General features: G+C 37.3%; 1 protein-coding gene across 4 annotated transcripts in view; it reads right to left on the bottom strand.

Annotated features, from left to right (window-relative positions):
* The window catches only part of PHKB (phosphorylase kinase regulatory subunit beta), a 70,699-nt gene that overhangs the window by 23,398 nt on the left and 24,568 nt on the right, over positions 1 to 22,733 (bottom strand). For all 4 annotated transcript variants that reach the window (XM_053952660.1, XM_053952658.1, XM_053952659.1 and 1 more), the window contains 9 exons: positions 21,560 to 21,623; positions 18,858 to 18,953; positions 17,067 to 17,264; positions 16,432 to 16,489; positions 14,471 to 14,548; positions 12,416 to 12,574; positions 8,554 to 8,648; positions 1,622 to 1,677; positions 1,363 to 1,456 (listed from right to left, as the gene is read on the bottom strand). In XM_053952660.1, coding sequence (XP_053808635.1) covers positions 1,363 to 1,456; positions 1,622 to 1,677; positions 8,554 to 8,648; positions 12,416 to 12,574; positions 14,471 to 14,548; positions 16,432 to 16,489; positions 17,067 to 17,264; positions 18,858 to 18,953; positions 21,560 to 21,623 — 898 coding nt within the window. The remainder of the gene's footprint in view (positions 1 to 1,362; positions 1,457 to 1,621; positions 1,678 to 8,553; positions 8,649 to 12,415; positions 12,575 to 14,470; positions 14,549 to 16,431; positions 16,490 to 17,066; positions 17,265 to 18,857; positions 18,954 to 21,559; positions 21,624 to 22,733) is intronic.

The raw sequence follows: 22,733 nt of genomic DNA, 5'->3' as shown, positions 1-22,733 counted from the left end.
AAGCATAAAGGAAGTGCCAGATGTCTCAACACCTTTAGAAAAATAAATCCTAACGCAGACTTTCTCATAGATAGGAATTTGATTGATAATAATAAAACTTAATGAAGGTCTCATCTTTTTGTCTGGGAAACCAAATAAGTGATGGATGACAGAGAGACAATACATACCTCTATAGTAAAGTTATGGAGTATTTATTTGTTAAACCAAAGTTTCAGTACAGAATTTCAGGACAGATACAGACAAAGAGAACATATTTTGGAATATATTATCATGAAAGCTAGTGGGTAAAAATGAGTTCAGAAATGAACAAGGATGAATGGAAACACAGATTTTTCTCTTCTCCCTGTTTTAGTCCTTCTCAGGTGTTAGTGGCAGCCATTATTTGGGGTAAGCATTTTTCTGAATAAGCCACAGCCAGGTTTAGCACATCCTTCATCCTCACAAACTTAAGAAACCCAAAATATGTTGCTATATTCTCTATTTTTGGGTTTAGTTTTTTTCTTGTGTCCTCCAGACTCCTGATACAGATCATGGCATTGGCCATGTGACCTGATTTCTGAGGGAGAGCCCTACACAGTGATCTGTTCTACAACAGGGACCTCGGGGCTGACAAACAGAATTTGTCACTGCACTGCCCAGACATTCCTTGCTCTCCTGTGAGAGCATTTGCACAACACAGGGTCAGACAGGAGCTTTGTGTCTGATCTACAGCCAGGACTAGCAGGGCCAGCCTAGGCCTGTAAGGATGTGGCTGTCCCTCAGGAGACTCCTTGTCCCAGTAGAAAACAGAGCCTTCAGGGAGAATGAAGGGGATGCTGAAGATGATCTTTCATCCCAGTAATTTCTAACTGTGGTATGTTAAATGACCTCAGCTAAAGACCTCAGCTAAACCCAAAACTTCCTGGATATCCAATCCAGGATAGTAAATCCAAGGGAAAACAGTGACAGAGATGTGGATATTGCCTGTTACAGAGGCCGCATTATGAAATCCTATGATGGTTTATGCCTACTGCCTTAATCCATTTCTTTGACTATTGCTCATTTGCTTGTTTCTCCATCAAGATTCATTCAGTTTACCAAGGTACTAATGTTGTTAAAATTTTATTATTCATTTATTATACTTTGAAAGTGGCTCAGGCAATAAGCCTAATCAGATAATACAGAACATGTGGGCTCCATTGCCCTGAAAGCTCCAGGCATCTGTAACTTCCAGTGCCAGCACACCTTGCAATTGCATTAGGAGGACAGAAATATGTAGACAACAGCTTAGGGAGATACAAGGCTAATAGCTTGATATAAATCCTTGTTTTTACAAAAGAAATACACAGATGGATAAATAATTTTAAATGCAGAATTCCTTACTTTGACAAGTTCTTTCTGAGCCCATATCTGAATTGGTTCCACCTGCTGGGGGGTCTGAGTTTGGATTCCGTATGTGTTCAGAAAAACTTGCAGGCTACAAATGAAATACAGATACATTTAATGACAAATCACAGGATAGTTTTAATAATTCTCTTGGCAGCAGATGTATACAAGTAGCAGCATTTTATTCTACACCATTTCAGATGTATTGTTCAACCCTTCCTTAATACATAGGTACTTAACAAAAGTAAATACATACCGCTGGCTTTCTGCTATCAGGGCCACATGTACCACCAAATCATTTTCTAAAGGACCCTGCAAAATAATGACAGAATCATTACTGGCATTTCCACTTAAAGATTTTATTCAATATAGCATGACCAAGGACAATGGCTACTCAAACAATCCACAGCTATGACAGACAGCACTGTCTGCATTGATTTTTCTAATGGTATGAGCAAATTGAAATATTTATAAATCTTAAGACTACAGGAAGCCTGTCCTACCAATAATACTCTGCAAGAGACATTTTGGAGAATTAGTAATAAACAGATTTCTGGTAATCATTACACTGTTTAGATTAATTTGGGGGTTTCTTTAATTAAGAAGAACTACATAGGGAAAACATTTTATTTCATAAAAAATCTAGAATTTATCCAATCAATATATCTCCTATATGCCTGATATGACCTAATGTTTTGATACATATTTTTGTAATGAGCGAAATTCTTCAGCTTTTTGGGTAAACAATAAAATTCACTTAGAAATAATGTCCTGATGATTTCAAATCTTTACTCTGAAAAATTGTCATCACACAGCTCTCTAGTGACATGAAAGACATACTACATTCTACTGGAGACAGCTGCATTTCCTTGCACTGCTTATTACACAGACACTTCATGTTTGAAATAAATACCAGTATTTTACATCAGGAAACCATGAAATAGGAGTGAATTCAACATGTTGGGTGAAATCATTGACTTGACTCCCTGGGTCTCGATCTGGCAATTCACCTTTGCTGTCTCTGGCACAGTGAGCTATGAACAACCCCCCTGGTCCTTGTTCACTCCTCTGGCATTCACTGGCTGTAAAATAACACAACTAAGAGCAGCTCACGTTTTCAGTGATAAAATGCTTTTGTCTGCTTTTGTCTAGAAACTACCAGAACATGAATGACAGAAGTTAAACACATCTTCTATTGATTGTATAAAAGGACAGCATTTTTTGTGATGATAGAGGGATAGACATTGATTTAGAATGAGAAGTTCAGAGGAAACGCTTGCCTGCTCAGTCAGCTGTGAGCCTTCATATCAATAAACATCTTAGGAATTTGCAGAAGAAATCCTTGGTAACTTCTTCCCAGAAGTCTGTCAGCACTACATTTGCACTAAAAATTTTGGACTTTTTGCTGCATGCAATAAATTTCTGATGAAAGTATGTGCACAAAGAGACTAGGTGAAGCAGTCTGAAGTTCAAGTGACATTAGATTTTCCTGCTCAGAGTAAGATCATTGTGCTATCACTTGTATTTATACAAAAAGTAGGAAAACTCGACCCAAAACTCAGCCATAATCATTGTGTGTAGAACAAAAAGCAAAAGCCCCCCCCCACCCCAATCTGAAAATGAGAGAGCCCTTCCAAGACTAATGATTTGTAGACAGTCTGTGATCTAACCTGGGCAGTAGTCTTTGAGTTAAGACTCAGTTGTTACCCTCTCAATGAAGAGCTGATCAGGATGTTGTAACCATAGCCTGTAAATTGTATATAACCCATGGGTTCTGCCTCTCACACACAGCCAAGGACAGGATTCATTTACAGCAGCCAATAAATGGTGGTTCTAACACAGGCCAGAACTACATAAATGCAACTACAGCACAACTGGCACAACACAAAATCAGTGTGAAAAACTATTAAACCTTTCAAAGTATTGTGGAAAAAATATTATCATTGCAGTACAACTACAGGATTGCTGCAACATTAAACAGAAAGTTACTGTTACTGTCATTTGACATGTCACAGCCTGGAGGATCACAAGAAGTGACCTAGAGAAACACAGATTGAAATAATAGATAAAACACTCAAAAAAAAGAAGTCACCCTTTCCAGTGATGATTGTGCTATATAGTATTTGCTGTATATTTTTAAAAAGATATATGGAAAAGCATTAAACTGCTAAATATTTCACTAAATAAATCTTGTTGTTAAAAATTCCATTTTAATGACTTGGCTTTCTCATTTGTCTAATAAGGCCAGCTCAGGTATTGTTCCCACAACATCCATCACTGTCTCCCCAAGACACCAGAACAGCCCCCCTGCCCAGGCTCCCCCTCCTGCCTTGTGTTGCCACCTTGGATCCTTGGCAGAAGGGTTGGCTTCAGCTGTATTCTGCATGCTGTGCAGATGATAAATATACTTCAGAAGAACAAGATAAAAGACTGATTAGTTGTTCTTCCTCTCCAAAAAGGAGAATAAAAAAAATGAAAAAAAAATCACAGCTTTTAACAAGGTTATAAACTGCTGGAGGTAGGATAAAGGGAAAAATCCCTGACTCCATTCCTGGCACAAGCAGAGAAAGCAGCTCAGTATCAGCCTCTCACTGCACAGATGTTATCACTGTGCCTTTCTGCTTACTCTGCCAGGAAACCTCAGAACTCTGAAAAAAACCCATTCATAGAGCATGTGAGAAAGGGGCAGAGCACTGAAGAGCCCCGATGGAAATGGCACCCACTGGGCTTCCCAAGCACACGGAGACAGAGAGGCAAACGGGAGCAGCTCACAACAGGACAGACTGCACTGCACCCCCATGACCCCTGGCTGCTCCTGAGCCACAAGCCAGCTGTCCCAGGGCTGCCTGGCAGCACTGACCACTGCTGACCACCCTGTGCCCACTGGCACTGAGCTCCTGGCAGTGCTGACCACCCTGTGCCCACTGGCACTGAGCTCCTGGCAGTGCTGACCACCCTGTGCCCACTGGCACTGAGCTCCTGGCAGTGCTGACCACTGCTGACCACCCTGTGCCCACTGGCATAGACACACCAGCCCCCTGAAATCAAACACAGCACACATATGTGTCTCAAATTCCAAAACAGCATTTGGCAGGTTTAGAACTGTGTTAACTGTGGTAGACAACTGTATTAAAGGGAATGAAAGCAAGAACATGTTTACAATTAACAAGACAAAACACATCATCCAATATGGCTCCATCCAAATTAGACATGCTCTAATCCTAAACATAAAGATCTTAAAATATCTCAGTCTATCTACAAGTAATAATTTCAGTTCCTTCTTCACATGTTATCTATATCCCTGAATAAATTGAAAAAAGAATCAAGTCTATTATTTTGACTATTCTCTTCATCAATAGGCATTAATCTTAATTCCCAGAACCTGAAATGAAATCCTTACAAATGATTATTAACTTTACACAGCAAAACATTAAAAGAATACAGTCATCACATGCAGAGAATTCAGTTAATTAATTATAACCCTAAACACATATTTCAACTTAACTCAGAACATAAAATAATCCTACTCTGCCAATTTAGTTAGATTATGATTTTTTGTTAAAGATGAAATTAAACATAAGACAGCAATAAATCAGCTTTCACATGTGCCAGTAAAATACAAAACAATTCCAGAAAACCCCCACCCTACCTCACTTCCCAAATGTTATTGGTACCATCCAGGCCTTTTTCCACACTACATCCTCCCAAAACAGAATGCAACAACCCAAACTAAGTTAGAATCTCTCCTCAATGTGAAGGCAATAAAGAGGAGTCACAAAAGAAGGTCTTCTAAGGAATCCAGTTCCAAAGAGTCACCCTGAACCAGAATTCCCTGCAGTATCTCCTTTCAAAGAGAGTATGGATGGTTCCATTTCTTCTGAACTCCTGAACGGGCTCTAACCTGACCATTAGGATTGCAAAGCAGAGGAGGAAGAACCCCTCTGGCTGCTGCTGGACTTCAGCATGCTCTGGAACACAGACTGAGCCCAGCAAAGACAGCCCTGCTCCAGCACCACACTGGCACTTCCCCAAGAAAGAACATATGGCCACAGCCTCCTCAAAGTGGAAAATAACAGGTTTTGGCATTGAATTAGGTGAAAAAACATTTCCTTCAAACTATAAACAGACAAAATTAGTACTAGTAGCCATTATGTTTTTACTGTACTGCTCATTTGACGCCTCAGTTTTCTACAAGCAATGAGATTGTCTTGGATCTGATTTTCTGATGCACTCCCAACTGTAATTATACACAGTTATATATACAGTTTTCATAGCACTTTTACCTTTGGAGGTCTATATTACCTTACTTTACCTAATTCTTCATGGATGCTTCTAAGCTGTAAAAGTAAGCTTGGAATATTTGAAATACTTTCCATTGTTTGCTTAAATCTACACTATTCTGTGGGTATCAGACATATTTTTGTAGTGGCACCAAAGCCACAAATATATTAAACTAATTGCATTTTTCAGTGGTAAGTGTTTAGAGTTTATAATCAATGCAACCACAAAATGAAAACATGCCTACATGGAAAACACATTTCTTGAAGAAATATTTACTTAGCACAGAACTTCAAATAAAAATATAAAAAGCTTTCTTTTTGGTATATCTCCTTTCAAAACACAGTATCACAACAAAATTTATATACACAGGCCTCTGAAATGTTTACATATCCTTGTTTATTGCTTACAGGAATAAAATTTAATACAAATGGAAATAGTTTTCTGTTCAATTTGACTGAATAATTCTTTAGCTATATGGAAAAGAGAAGACATCATTAAAGAGAAGAAACTACTTTTGATTTTTAAAGACATCATTAAGATGTGCGGTGTTCTCATTTTGTATGGTATTTTTAGTCATTTTCCCTGCACTTTAAAGCAAATACTGATACTGATTTTGCATAAATTAGCTCAATTAGATAAAATGGCATAATTAAATATTCAGACAAACTGGTTAAGCAAAACCAAAACGTGAATTAAAAAAGCCAAACTCAAGATTCTTGTTTGGAACTTGAAGACCTTTGCTGGTACAGCTCTCCTGAGTCATGTCAGGGCATCTTTAACCTTCTCTTAACAATGACCCATTTGACATCTGCATGAAGGAACATTTTGCCCTGATACTGTAGCAGTAAAACTACCCAAAATACTGCAGCAGCTGTTTCAGTACAAACAACCCCAAAGAAATCCCACAAGCACCTGGTGACGTTACAGGGACATGAGCCCTTCTGGTCACCACTTCCACACTGCTGCTCAGAGGCTACAATGCCAAAGGCCTGATGCCACTCTCCATTTCCCACTAATTCAGAAGGGCATCCCTTCCTTCTAACCCACACTGGGTACCACATCTTGGAGAGTTTTGGCATTTACATATCAAAGAAACACATGCACAGTCATCTGTGGCAAAGGAGCATCACCCCTGGGAAGAACAGAGCTATAAGCAGACCTAGGCATGCCCAGAATTTCCTTCTTTCTTCATGCACTGTCTGAACGTGAAGTAAAATATCAAAATGCAGCTGTTATTTTCAATGCATTCAACAGTGTTGACTTTTAAAGTCCCTACTGCATTGCTGAATTTTACTGGGTAGCTGCATTTTACTAAGTTCTTTAGTGACTCACTAAGTGGCCCTCAATGTCTAAGTCACAAGAAAATGAATTATCATTGCATTATTTATTATTGCTTTTGGGAAGCTCTCAGAGCAGAGGCTATTTCTCTCTGAAGATCTGGAAACTGTTTATCACATACTGGGTACCCCAAATAGTAGTAAAAATGCTTTTTTACTAAGACACTTCTGATGAGTCATAGAGTGCCTTTAGAACAAAGCCTCATCATCTTCTAAGTGCTCAGTTGTGGCATATTAAAACTGACTCGTTTGAAGAATCAAAGCAAGAGGATTCAGATGGGCTGCAGCAACCCTGACTCAACACAGGCCCCCAAAAGGGCCAGCAGCTCTCAGGTTCTGTCACATTCATAATCCCATGATGTAAAAACAAACAAAGAAACCAGAACAAATGACATCACTGAGCTTTCATTATCTCACAGGAACATGGCACGTGCTGAACTGGGGGCAATGGAAGTCTCATTATGAATGAACCAAAAGCCAGGCACATGGATTACCTTGGTATACAGTAAATAGTATATATATATATATATATATATATAGTACATATATATATAGGAAATAGTAGCAAACTGAGGGGATAAGCAGCATTTGGATAGAACAAGAAAAAGATTGTTCAGTTCTGAACTTGGAGTGAATCTTAAGATAAATACTTCATCTCTTATGCTTCAGTAACAAATTCACAATGCTGAACAAGGAACTTCTCAAATATACATGCCTTATACAAGAAATAAAAAGGCTGAAACACATCTTTGAGCTACACATTTCCATACACACAGTTCTTACCCCTTTAAACAAAAAAATTCCGTACATACAGACATGTACATATCTTGCTGTCCCATTCACTACAGATTTGAATTACCATGTTTCAAGCATCCCCCATCCCTGGTCACTCCTTCCTACTGTGCATTTAATCCAAATACAGGAGCACATGGGATCACAAAATCATTAAAGGGCCTTTACAGTCATTGAGTCCAACCATTGAGCCAGCACTCCTAAATCCACACTGAACCCTGTCCCTAAATGCCACATCTGCACATCTTTTAAATACCTTCAGGGGATGGTGTATCAACCATACAAAAAAAAAAAAACAAAAAAAAAAAAAAAAAAAAAAAAAAAACAAAAAAAAAACCCACAAAAACACCAAAAAAACAAACAAACAAAAAAAACACCCCAAAAAAACCCTCATTTTTGTAGCTCTTAGGAGCTCTAAATACAAAAAATTAATATACTGCAGTTGAAATTATTTCAAAGGAATAAGAAAAGTAGGTTCATTCTTGCCTTCCTGACATAACTTAAAATTCAAGACACATACTTGTTTATTAGCAGTTATTTATATTTACATTTTATCTATCATTTTGACTGCATCACTTAATTTGAAGTCAAATGTGCATCATTTCCTCAAAAGTGAAGATGTTATCATTTCCTTTTAAAAGCAATCCTCCATCAGTTCAGAAAATGTCCACACATTGAATATTTTCCTTGCACTTTAGCTGCAATATTAGAGGACCATACATAGCACTTAGATGACAACTTTTCAATAAAAATATAGCAATGCTAAGCTAATGCTTACCTGATTTGAGAACCTCATGCTGACGTTGCGCTGGTCCTGGGGAGGTACGTACCGGCCAATAGGGTCGAGATCTTTAGGACTCACTAATTTATCAGCTGAAAAAAATGAGAATAGAAATACAGAATTACCTGAGTACTTTCTGCAGCTTTTGTGAAGAAGCCATGTCAGCTTTTGTGTTGTAGTTGGTTCTGCTTTGTTTTAGATCAATGACTTATAAAAGGATATTCTGAAAAACTCTGAATTCTATTAATTTTAAAATGAATGACTCAAGCTTTGTTCTTGCTACAGCTAATTACAGCACTGTGGTATAAAAACCCAAGCCTTTATTTGCTCACAAAGATATGTTAATAGATTATATGCAGACAAGAGACTCCACAACACAAGTAATTTAAAAAGCTCTTAATCCATGACCATGGAACTATTCTAGAGCTTTAACTATAAACTCAATGACCAGCAAAAATTGCTTAGCTTTGCAGACAGCCTCTGTCTCAAGGTAATCACATGACTGGAATCCTGGAAAGAGCAAGAGATAGCAAAGGTACCTCTCAATAGGGTAATTCAGGAAGAAATTGTGAAAAAACCTGATTAAAAATATTTGAAATCTAGCAGTTTCTACATGGAGTTTTTTTACATGGGCGGGAAAAACCCCACCAAACCTAAAACCCCAGTATTTTAACCTTCTCCTGAAAAAGTACTCCAAAAATACACTATTAAAAACTTTCAACAAATTCCTTATACAGGTTCATAATCTACCATGAGCTATTATACCTTTAAAACAAGCTTTCTCCTGCCAAAATTGTATTTTGACAGGAAACTGTCCAAACTCGATCTAATTTCTAACGCAGAGTAAGTCACAACACATTTTCATTTCTTCTATCTCAAAGTCAACAATTTTGTAGCTATTCTTAAGAGTCCCAACAGAAGGGAATAAGGTATTAATTTAAACCAAAAGTGACTCATGACTGCACTCATCTGCGAGAGAAAACCAACACTGCCTTGATCAGAATGTCTCTGAGCACTACACCATGGAGTAAATGAAGGCAGCAGCTTAAAACCCAAAATCTGCCCTGCCTGAAGGTTACCTGGGCTAGGCCAGCTCAGAGTGATGGGGCAGCAGGGAGCAAACCCTGGGCAGCACTGAGGAGCCCCGGCTGGGCAGGACTGCTGGAGCCTTCTGCTGCAGAGAGCTCTGCCAGCGCTGGATGCTGGTCCTCAGCTCCTGCTGGCTCCAGGCAGCTGGACTGCAGCCAGGAAAGGAGCCTGCTCCTGGCTCTGCGCTGCTCCTGCAGGGCCACCATCCATGCACACAAAGCTGGGCAGAGCCAGATGATAAAAGATCACTATGGACAGCTGATTAACAGACTGACACGAGTTACCAAAGCAGATCTGAGCAAAGCACTCCTCTAAGCTCCAGTCCACACAGAATTCTTATGCTAGCTAAAGCAATGGAAGCTACTTGAATTATGTGAAGTAGTGCTAATACAATAAAATGAATTAATCAAATGATTTCAAGATCAATGGGCTCTGCCTCCAAGTCTCAAAAATAAGAGAGGTTTCCAGAATGTGTGCTCTATACCCACTGGTTTTAACACTGATTTACATTGCTCAGTAATTAAAATATATGGTAGGAATAATTTCATATTTAAAGGAACTGTATCAATAGACTAATATAAAACTTAAGCTAACTGCTAGTGAATATTCATCACCACATTACCACAAATACAAATGTATTGGACTGCAAAAGCAGATTCCTTTGTTAGCTCCCTATCTGCATCAGCAGCAGCTGACAACATTTAATCCATTTGGTCTATAAAAATATTGCTAAAATTCATAGTTCTAGGCAGCACTGAATCCACAGAACAAGATACAAGAATTCTAAGGAAAAACAAAGGAAAGTGAGCTACTAAACAAAAGACTGAGAGAATTTTCAGTTGCATGAAACAGCTGAATACCTGGGACTCCTTTCCCTTGCTCCAGAATGGGGACCTTAACATAAAGGTTTTACAAGCCTCCTCATCTAAAGCAAGAAGGAAATTCTGTGGAAAACAGCATCACCACCTGCAAAACACATGCTTTTTTCCTTCATAAACAACTTTTTTCAGCTGCATAAATGTGCCCTCCAACAGTGGCACACAGGCACTTTCACTGCCTCTGTTACTCAGCATTTGTAAGCAGGATCAAAATTTTGATGTCCCTATTTCTGTTTGCCCCTCTGTGGGAGGGTAAGAATTGACTCAGGTTCATGTTGCTGCATTTAGAAATATTTGGGCCTCAAGAGGCAGAGCCCAGGCCCAGAGACAGCAACAGGGGCTGCACAGAAGGAGCAAGGAGGCTGAACAAACACAAATTAATTGATACCCTGGAGGCAACACAATGATTTCTGAATGGATAATGAAATGGGAAACCAATACCTTCCCAGATATCAAAGTATTTGGAGCCAGGCTTCCACTTAATTAGCAACCTCCAACAAGCAAAGTAAGACAACGCAAATGCTTTCACCAAGGACAAGATAGTTATTCAGCTAGGTTTTCACCAGTAAAGAGCAAAATTGAATGCACCAATTCTAAATTAGTAGGAATAAATGGAGTTCCTGATATAACAACCTCTGATGAACACATCAGATCTCCAAACCCTGTTTGCAAGGACTACAAGAGAAGCAGGAAAAAATTACTCAATTTTGAGTATTTTGAAAAAAGTTTAAAAAATAAGTAAAATAAAAAAGGAGTGTGTAACAATGTCCAGCAAAGAACTGAAACACAAGAATGTTTATGTTGCACAAACAACAGCTAGCAAACTATAAATATAACTTATTTAACCAGCATTCTGCAGGTACAGAAACACGCAAATATCAGTTCAAGATCAATACTAGCAGAACTACTACAGAAATCCACACACACACTGGAGGATTACTTGGCTAATATTCTTATAAGATAATTTTTTTTTAAATTAATAGCGAGATTGCCTGCATTTACTTTGAAGTGCTGGCTAAAAGAAGAATTTTGCAAGGAATACAGCAAAACCAAACAGGTGGAGCACCAGACAGACTCTGTCCCTCTATACCTAAAGATACATCCACTGTTCTTGCCAACTGCTGAATTTTTAAACTCCTCTTCAATTTTTCTCATTTTTATTACCAACAGCCTGATTCCCTTCTGTGTTAACAGAAAAACAGTTTCCAGAACTCCATCTACTGATTACTAGGTAACTGCTGATCCTGTTAAAATAAAGTAATATATCTTTCTCCTGAAAGAAATACTAAAGGAAAAACCCAGCTGTGAAGATTTTTCTGGATTAACCATTCTTTTTGCATTAGGCTATAAAACAATTCCAAGTGAGACAGAGAGTTTGTTTGTGACTGAAATTCACATAACAACCTTCAATGGTCAAACTTTGACAAGCACATTCAATTGCTCATACAATTGAAAAAGGGTAAAAATATCACAGATTAATGAATCATTAACTCTCTCTGAGATTGCAACTCCTCTGTTTCAACTTGTCTTGCTAAAGCAGTCAATAATTTGAATTAAATGCTATAAATCATTTACAAACATCACTGTACAGGTGAAGCTGATACAGTTAACCCAGAAAGCATCACATTAATATATTCTGTCATGAAGAAAAGCAAACTAGAGGGAAAGCCAGGGAAAAAAAAATCTGTCATCACGTTTAGATTTTCAGTACTCTATGAAATATTCCACTAAGCTTTATAGTATGCAGCATAAAAAGAAAAAGACTGCAAAGCAATTTTTGTTTGTCACGATGTACCAGAGCAGAGGACACGTGGGCTACTCAAGGCCCATTCCAAACTCAAGGCAGTGCTGGTTTGGATTCAGGACAGAAGCTGAAGGTGCCCAGCTCTCACCCAGCAGCTTGGCAATGATGTACACGGCCTGGCCCCACAGGAACAGCTTCCCATCCCGCCCGTTGTTACTGGGGAACCGCCTCTGGCTGCCCGGGCTCCTCTTCTCCAGCTCCACAAAGTCAGCAGGCACGTAGTAATACTTGGGGACAACAGGGCACCCTGAGGACAGCAAGCACAGCCAGAGAGTAAATATCACTGCCCTCACTTGATTGGAGTCCCCTGCTAAAGCTAAAGTGGATCCAGACCAGGAAATATTGCAGCCCAGTAACATTCTGAACAGAGACTGTCATTCGTTGTTATCTCAGTGAGGAATCCCAGGGCAGTGTTAAACTACTTTGTATTTCACCAGACATTTCCTCAGAATTTCTTCCCAGAACAGGTATGTTGTCTGTGCAGCACATTCTGTGCAAACTAAAAATAACAGAAGTCACCTGAAGGAAAATGTAGTTCAGTTAAGATACCTTAAACAAAAGCCATGAAAGCTGAGTCCCAGTGAAACACTCAGGGTGTGGTGCCCCCCAGTTAACACAGGCTCAATATCAGACAACTCTTTCTAACTAAAATTCCTCCTCAAAAAGATTCAATTTGGTTTTGGATAATTTTATTCATCAAATGTTTAAAATGAGCACTTGAATCTTGAAACATCATGAAACAAAATGGCATAACTTCTCTACGAGAAGATACATACTTTGTATCTAGACTCATGCCACAGGTTTTGCTGATCATTGTAAACTTTATTTCAGAACTTTTTAAGTGGACATGCATCAGGAATTTAGAGACATGACCACAAATGACTGACCTAATTATATGAAATTGAAAAGCAAATTAATATGCTTCCTGCATAATTAAAGTCCACCTTAATATTGCTCTACTCTTGAACTAATTTGGATAAAGAACAGGTGATAAACAGAATTTGTAGTGTTTTACTGTTTGTTTAGAAAAACAACAAATTACTGGGAAGAAGCAGAGAAAAAAATGGAGAAGCAACAGTTATTAGAGATATTAGATTCAAATGAGTGAGGCACCAAAACACACCCAGAAATTTTAAGATGTGACATTTGTGATGACATGCAACAAAAGGAACCACAAGATTAATTTAGTGTCCACGAACATTCACATCTCATTATTAATCAGAAAAAAGACACAACCAGCAAGAAAAATTTGCTACATAATGCAAACTTGGTAAGGGAATGTTTGACTGCCTTACAGAAATTAGTTCACTTCAAAAAGTTTAAAGAACAAGGCATATTCTGCAGGCACTTGTGTAACTGTACCACAGATGTAAGAACAGGTGACTAAAATGCTGAGTTTTAAAATTGGATTCTTCTGTTCTCAGGCCATTTCTTTTCCTCCCACTCAAACTTATGGCCTTTTTCTTATTTTTAACTGAATTTTGGGTGGCTATGCCTGTAGGCCACCACTAGCCTTGTCTGCAGTACCACAAAAATTCCAAAGTTCCCAATTTAAATAAGAGCACATCTATAATAAAATGATTATGTAGTCACTTTCCCATCTCTAAGTTAGAAACAATTTCATATGCATATACCAAATTATTTTTTAGAGCTTGCAAAATTAAGTGACGATGAATTATGAGAGTAATTCTCAACTGGGTCCAGGTGGGACATTGAAACAACCTGACTGCTGGTAGTGAATATTTGTTAATATTTGCCTGAAAAGTAGAAATGAACTTTGTAAACAATGAAGCAGAGGTGAAGGAGGGGAGGAATGAGTGGGCACAGCGTAAATCTTACTTTAAGATCACATAAATTGTGGTAATAAAAATAACATTTTTCTGGAAAAATGCTACTGATTTTTCCAGAAAAATGTTACTTTTATTATCACAATTTATGATGCAATGTACCTACATAAAAAAGGTTATTTTAGCATTAGTATTTTTCCACTAGGAAACATGTTGATGTTCTTACTTCTCATTTGCTCTAACCACAATATACATTAGGAAAGTAATTAATACATTAATAGGAAAGTCAGGATTTTTACAATTTCAGGTCAATAAAAAGCTGCAATTGTTTCAGAAGAACAATTTCCAGATAATACCTTCAGATGTATGTTGAAGCAGAGGGTCCAGAAGATCCTGATATTCCTTTACTTGTGTAGGATTTCCTCTAAAAATCCCTAAAAATAACCAAACAATAATTGATTGAATGGAAGAAATAAATTTCCATAGCCTCAAGGTTTACAAAAGAGGAAGAAAAAAAAATCCAGTGTTTACTTTTCAAAACTAAATATTAAGTGCCTACACACTAAATAGCTCATGAAAGGAAAAGACTGAGCTGTAGATCACAACAGTCAACCCCCTGATGCTGCTTTTGGGGAGACACTGGTATATTTGGCACTACCAGTCCCTTAAAAGTTGTTTTAGCAGTACTTCCCAAGATGAATCTGATGAATACTAGCATAATAATGTTCAGTTCATGGAAAGTTCTTACATGAAAATATATATTAACAATACAAAACCCATTTCTGTTCATCAAAGAAAAACCTGATCTATTTGACAAGCAAGGTGATGTTTTAAAGTAGAATATTTTTTAACATTCAATGGGGAACGAGCTAGATGAAAACTTGGCATTATAAATCTTATACTAATATACCCTTCTTCAACCACCAAAACTTTTTTTCTTTCCATGGTTCTTCAACACTCCATCCAAACCCAAAGCTTGACAAGTATTGTTCACCACATTTTCAAATCTTCCCGAGTATATACACAGGAATATTTACACTTACCAAGAGACACAAATGCAATCAAAGTTTGCACACAAAAAGGTGTGTTTCAAGTGACTTTCAAAACTCTCAAGGATACTCGTGACATAGGAGCAATCTCTGCTCCTCCCACGTCCTTGTGCTTTTGCCATTGCTGTGTATAGACTTCAGACTTTGCATTAAGGAAGCTTGTGGATTTGGAGATACTTGCATAAAATCTACTAACAGAATTGTTCTATTTCCTAAAAGTGTGGTCCAGGCAAAAAGGACAAGGACAGTATGTGCACAGTATGTATTTTTTAGGGCTTTTTGGATACAAGAAGTGTAAAATGCTTTTTCTATTCTTTTGTTGAAGATTACTATCTTTTTGTTCTCAAAACTGCAAGTGGGCAGCATTAAATGTCAGTGCTTTTCTCCTCAGTTTTGGGCCTCACTCTTTGAAAAATGTCAAACATTTCTTTAGAAATATCAATTGTGAAACCTTATTATATCTTCAAACACAATATTTTAATCTGTGGGTGGCCACAGAGGAGTTGGGGCTGATGGCAGATTTCTGTGCCCCTCACTGTCTTTATCTGAAAACTATTCAACATGCTACAGGAGAAAGAAAAGATGGACAGATTTTAATCCATTTAAAAATCTTTTTGACAATTGTAACCCTACTCATGTTCTTATTCAGACTTCTGTTCTATGCAAGTTCTAGCCTCCATCCTGAGATCACCCCTTGACATTTGGTATGTCTCCTGTCCCCACATCAAGACTGAGGTAGTGTCGTTTTTGTTGGCTTTGTTTTGATTTTTTATTTTGTTTTATTATTCAATCAGACTGACCACATGAAAAATCGTGGCTAGAAGGAAACTAAACCTTTCCTGGTTCCCTTTCTTCTCTTCTGAATTCTGATTCAATTGCCACACAATGCTCAACTTGAGAAGCCCTGGTGCACATTGAGTGTGGCAGTGTATTCTCCCTCCCTTTTCTTTCCTGTGCTGCTGCAAAGTTCTAACACATCTGAAGGTTTTCAGGCTTAAAAGGCAACGCAGGACAATGCCACAGACTGAAGCTTTTAACAAACCCTTACTAAGTTATAGTCTAAAACCAGTTCACATTAGAAATGCTGAAATATAGAGGGTTGAGATGCTTGGGGTTTTGTAACCCAGGAGGCAGAACTCTCAATGAGATATTTCGTGTCACTGCATTATGGTTTATTTTGGCAGGACAGGAAAATAATTTTGTATCTTTCCTCTAAAAGCTCATTTCTCTTATGCCTTTAAGGAACAGGAATGTAAAGCTATACTTACCATCAATTATCATGAAAATAAAAAAAAGAGGGAATTCACACTCAATGCCATCAAAAAGCTGCAAAGAAGAAAAATTCATCAGACATTTCATCATTTTCATTTAAGTAAATATATATCTGAATAATCCTGCAGAGTAATTTCTTAGCAACAAAAGACAAACATGAATGCAAAAATATTTTAGTGCATTTAGTATCACTTAATTCTATGGGCACTTTAACTGTGCCTTTACATCTGCTGTGGCTCATTCTAAAGCAGAATATTTAAATAATCTATTTTTCATTTTTCAGAGAGAAACTATGGGAGAAAATATAAATAAATTTTCATTTAGATAACCTTAACTGATAAATACTGTGATCAAAAGCAAAATTGTTTTCCACACACTCAGACTGTAGTCAGCTGTGAAATTAAATGAAATGATAATTTCCTTATTTGTTATGTGAAATCAACTGTACCCTAAATGTAAATGAAAGCACATTCATTACAAAACAACCCAATGACTCAATGCTGACTTAGCAGTCTCTGAAAACTGCACATGCAAATTACAGAAGGCATCTCCTTGCCTTGGAGGCTTGAGGACCCCCTGTGCAATTCAGACTGCAGTAGTGGAGGGGTGTCAGGGTGGGGCAGGACTGTACCTTGATTTCTGCTGGTTTATAGTAACGCCGTGTCCTGTCCTCCAGCGCCGTCCTGTACCCGTCCCTCAGGAACCTCTTAAACCCATATTTGCCTTTCAACTTCCTAATAATTTTATCTAGTGTTTGACTAAACAGAACCTCATCATCCAAAGCAAATCCAGGGTAACTAAGGCAGGGCAGAAGAGCTGCATCGGTATTCTGTAGGACAGGGAGAAATAGGACATTACAAATTTAATTAGATCCCTGACAATTATTTGATGCACAAACAAAGACTGTTTAACTTACTAAATGAAATATACATTTGGAACATCATCTTATCAAAATCATAGTGCTAATATAGGAAAATAGTGTGCAAAATAAGACTTCTTAGGAAGTATCAGGATAAACTACCAACCAAATGTGCAGATGTACAATTTAGAAGATAACTCATTTAACTCAGAATGTCACCTGTTTTACAGCTGATAATGTGCAGGCACAATTGAAAACATTATAAAACTTGGTGTTCCAGGATTTTTTTGTTTATTTTTTAAATACATTCTCCAGATTATTCCTGGAGGAAATTTGGGTGCTATGTGCTCAAAAAGAAGCACAAGTATTTCATAAATGTGCAATGCTGATAAGTACCCATGATTAAATCAACATTTCTGAACAGCTTTTTCAGAAATATTCTTAGGGTGATGGAACAAACAAGCCTATCAGATTTACAATTAAGATGATAAGGGGATAATTCCAGGAAAAAATATGAGAAACCTTCTCAGGAACCATGTGGATCTCTTATGAATTAAAAACACTAGAAAAAATACTAACTAGTGCATCACCTCTACAGGTAAGCTTCCAGAAACACACAGAAAAGTATCATTTTCTGCTGATATAGTCAAGAAATTTAACTATTTAAAATTTCTGCCAACATGACTGACACAAATCCAACAACGGAAGAAAACATCACCAAGATTTATATGGGATAAGTTATAAAATCAGCTCCTGTTGGAATATTTCAAGTCTCCAGCAAAAAAACAAACAGCAAGAGTTCTAAAAGACCATTTGACTATAAAAAAAGTAGCTGACAGTGCCTTTTATTTTAATTATCCAGCACTACAACTCAGCTATAATTCTTCTACACAATAAGTAAACTATTAATGTTTAAGATTAATAGCCTGTTTCATGAACAAAACTGCTATTATATTCCAGAATGAATAAAAAAGCAGAACCCTATTATCACTCATTTTAAATTACTGATTCTCTAACACCAAATTTACCTTTGATGCTAGGACTGAAATAGATGTTTTTTTAATTAATCTATATTTATGTCATTTAGATTTACTCACTAAGGAAATACATTTGTAACGGTAGTTTATAACAACGAGAAATTGTTCATATTCAGCAATTTATGATAAGCCAAGCTTAAGGGCTTTTTTTCCTAGACAAAAGAAAGAATTAAAGCTAAAACAAAGGGTTTCAAAAGTGTGTAGTGGAAACTAGGCCAAAAGAAAAACAAATCCCCAAGGCTGCAAATCTCACTTAAGTTATTTCAAAATTTATTTTAAAATTGTCTGGAAAGCTACCAAGAGGTTACCATTTTAATCTAAGTATTAAAAAAATAAAGAGCACCATTGTAATTCCTGTTCAGAAAAACAACTACGCCACAGTAACACTTAAAAAGCAAAAATTTAACAGCTTCCCAGCAAATTTCACATTTATCAAGCAGATCAGAAGGTCCATCATACAACTAAGAACTCATATCCACTTGTTTCCTCCACACTCTGCTGAGGTGAATTTCTTTTAATGACTTACATGAGACCTTGACTCCCGGGGCAGCAAAGAGCACAGGGTCTGTCTGTTCCGGTTGTGGGCATCAAAATCCACAAATATGACAGACCAAGAGCAGCCCTGTGAACACAGCGGTGCATTTGTTTAGGGCAAAGGGAAGAAGCTTGGTGCATCCTGCTGAAACTCACTGGTTCTGTGTTTAATTTAGGTTATGCTGTCATTGCTTGGCAGCTGAAAATTTTAATCAGAAAACACAGCACAACATCAAGTCGAAAATATTTTAAGTCTAGGCAAAATTAGATGGCTTTATCACTGATCAGTAATTATATGATTCATTCAAGCTATTAACTCTTCTATTAACACTTGAAAAATGAGGCCTGTATTAAGGACAAGCAAAAAAGAGTAGTTGTTCTTCCCTGTGAACGCAGGAAATGTTCTAAACAGTGATGCTGAATATTTCATTACAAGTCAGTTGGAACACAAACAATTGGATATTCAGCACAGGTACTGCTTTGGAAAAGGACTTTCATAGCAAATAAAAATGGCCTGCTTTTCAGTTATTGTAAGGTCTGCATTATCAACATCCACTCCTTGGTAAAATCTACTTCCTAATAAAATCAGTAATTTTACACTATATTTCTCTGTCAACTTCTTGATACTTTTTGAAACACTAAAAAAAAATCCCCTGGCTGAGATAGTTTAAAGAGAATCAATAGCATTTAGAACTATTACCAATAGGTAACTTCTTGCAAATTCAGGTTTGTTAGTGAACAGGTATCTCCATATATGTTGCAACTGATAATGAATCTCAGAATCACTCCTCCACTGGAAGACACAATCAATGTGAATTCATTCCACTAATGGTCATAAATCCCAGAAATTTTCATAAATCCACCAGATTTCTCCTAAACAACTTTCAGTTTCTTTGGTATACTACTTTCCTAGGAAGACTGCTCCAGAGCCTACCAATCTAATTATTAAAAACTTCAATTTCCAGTGAAGTTTCTACATAAATACCTCACAACTCTTCTTTGTGTGCCAGTACCATTATCCACTGAGATGCTTCTCCAAAGAGTTTTATTCTTACTTACACTTTACTGCACTCTAATTATATATAGTTATCTTAAAAATACACAGCTTTTGCTTTACTAGGGTAAACAAAACCCTAAACAATTTTTTCCACCGTCCTCATGGAAAAGAATTTGTTTTCTCAGTCATTCTAGCAAGATATACACTGACTCATGCTGCAATAAGAACATACACAAATTATTACATTGGCTTTGATGGTTTTAACTTTCTTCGTAATCCAGATTCTGATTATTCACAATTCTCTGAACTTACAAACTCTGAACACAACCTGCCTACACGTGCAGCTCCAAAGTCTGTGCTGCAGGGAAGGATTCTCTGGGGATTCAGGAGCAGGTTCATTTGCATTTCCTAAACCCACAAGCACCTTGCTTGACAAATGAAATATTTTTCACTTCTCTAAAGCCTGTAAACTTCTGGAGTAAGAACACCTTACAGAGACTTGATTTATGAAAAAAAAAATTAAAATTGTTTTTGCCCAACCCAATAGAGGGCATGCAGCTCATACACAAACAACTCTGCCTAGGTCAGCCTTTAATGTGTTCCTCTTGCTGTGAGCAGCGCTCTCCCAGCAGTGATTTCTGCAGGTTGTACCTGTGCAGCTGCAGGTGCAAACAAGTCTCTTGAGGGGCTCAAGGGGATTTCTCAAAGCCACTGGAACACAGCTGGAGCTAAGCACAAAGGCAAACTCTGCACAGACTGAAGGTCAAAATGGGTTCTGTTAATGTCAACTACAATCTCGGAAATAAACTCTCAAAGTATTTAAATGGGTCTTGCTTCAGCAGTTTATTCATCCTTTTCAGAATTCAGAAAAAAAAATTGAAAAAAAACCTCAACAGCCACATTTACTGGTGCTTTAAACTGTTGGAAAGGTAAAGATTACAGATAAATATAATTTCTGAAAGAATAACAGTGCAAAGATGTACAACGTCTGATCATTACTGAAGATTCTTACTACCTCCTAGTTCTGAACACTTGACATCAGCTTTTAAAATGTATGGCATCTCTCTTCCATAGATACATTTTCTAAACCATTAATTTGGAAGAGTATTCTTTTATTTTATCTACAGACTACTGTAGGTATAGCACTAAAGAGAAAGATGCACATAGAAGGGGAATACACAGCAGATATAAAAGTCTCAGAAAAGGCTCACTTGCCTAATTGATCCAAGCCACATAAAGGATGAGAAAATACTTTACAGATGTGCAACACACTGAAATTAAAAACAGGTAAAAAAGTGGGATTATTTAAAAGCAGCTTGTTTGAAGTCTTTATCAAAAGCCACATGAAGGAAGCAGACAAAAGGAAGGTAATGCTTGAAGGTGGAGGTATAGTCTAGTATCAGCAACTGACACAGTTCTCAAGGAAAAAAACATTTTGGCAACAAAACTCTCTTCCAGACTAAGCTGCAACCACTTTAGAATTTTTCTAAGGAAAAATCCCAAGTGATTCTTGATAGAAAGGGCACTAATGATTTTATCACATAAATTCTGTACCTGAAACAGCAGCAACCAGTTTGCTAACTTTCTTTAAAGCTGGAATCTAACAAACTGTGCTAGATACTTCTAAATATCCTCTGATCCACCCTGTAAATCATTATTGCTAACAAAAAAGAAGGGAAAATGAACACTTCTATTACCTGATTTCCAAAGAGATTGAAACCATTAATTGCTTCTAAAGCTGCTTTTGCCAGTCCCACGGAGCTGAGGAGAAAGCAAAACAAAATCCCAGAGATATCACAACTCAAGCCCAGGCTAAAACTTCACACACTTGACAGCATTCAGTGCCATGATCTTTTCTTGATTTGAACTTCATGCTTAACCTTTATGTTACTAAAATGATGATGTAGCAGATTTGGGGTTGTTTTGGTGGTGGGTTGTTTTTCTTTTTTTTCTCTCTGAAGTACTACGCAGCATTTTTATTTGTCTTCAAATGTCAGAGACCATTTCACAAAAGAGCTTCTGTTCTCACCTTGCTATCAGATATTGGCATTATGCATTTCAAGGTCTTGCTAATAGCACAGAGACAGAGAATTTAATTCAGTACAATTTTTCAAACCAGCTCTCAAGCATTAAACTTTAAAAGACTGATTTCTAGCTTTCAACATAATAAAAGAGCTCATCAGTCTGAATTCACAACAGAAGGATTTTCATATATCAACTATATAGTGACACATCTTTTATTTCGCTTCATCAGAAAGAAAATATGACCCAGAAATTCCATCAACAAGACTTCAAGTTAGCACTCACATTTTAAGACACTATGGATTAAAATCACTAGTAATTATATAATTTAAAAATCAAAATCTATATTAAAATTATTTATTAACTATTATGTAAATGCCACAGTACAAATAAAATACATATTTAACAAAGTCCTTTCATTTAAAAAGTGTAGTTTTCTATTTTCCTTGTGAGTATTAAAAAAAAAAGTGAAGAAGCATTCTTCTCCTTTCAGTTTCACTCCTTTTTCTCAGTTTTAAAGAACACATAATTATAGATAGGCCAACTTGACTTATGTCCATTCAATTGAGGTAAGGAACTACAGCACTAACATACACATGAAACACCACATTCTTTGCATGTTGATTCCAAAATTCCAGACATTATGGTCACAGGGCACCTAAAAGTGAAATGTTAGATGAGCTATTTCCCAACAGTGCCAGAGTTCACAGAGAAAGAGAAAGAGCCCCAGGTTTGTGGCAGTTCTGTGGAATGCAAACACTCAGGCAGGGACAGGCCTTTGCTCTGCTCCTCGGTGCTGACAGACAAGTGCAGGGCCTGGAAAGAGCCCAGAGGTCCAGCTCATTAAAC

The sequence above is a fragment of the Vidua chalybeata genome, chromosome 11, assembly GCF_026979565.1.
Source record: "Vidua chalybeata isolate OUT-0048 chromosome 11, bVidCha1 merged haplotype, whole genome shotgun sequence".
In the NCBI taxonomy this organism is placed as follows: domain Eukaryota; kingdom Metazoa; phylum Chordata; class Aves; order Passeriformes; family Viduidae; genus Vidua; species Vidua chalybeata.
This window is presented reverse-complemented; position numbering and strand designations above follow the sequence as displayed.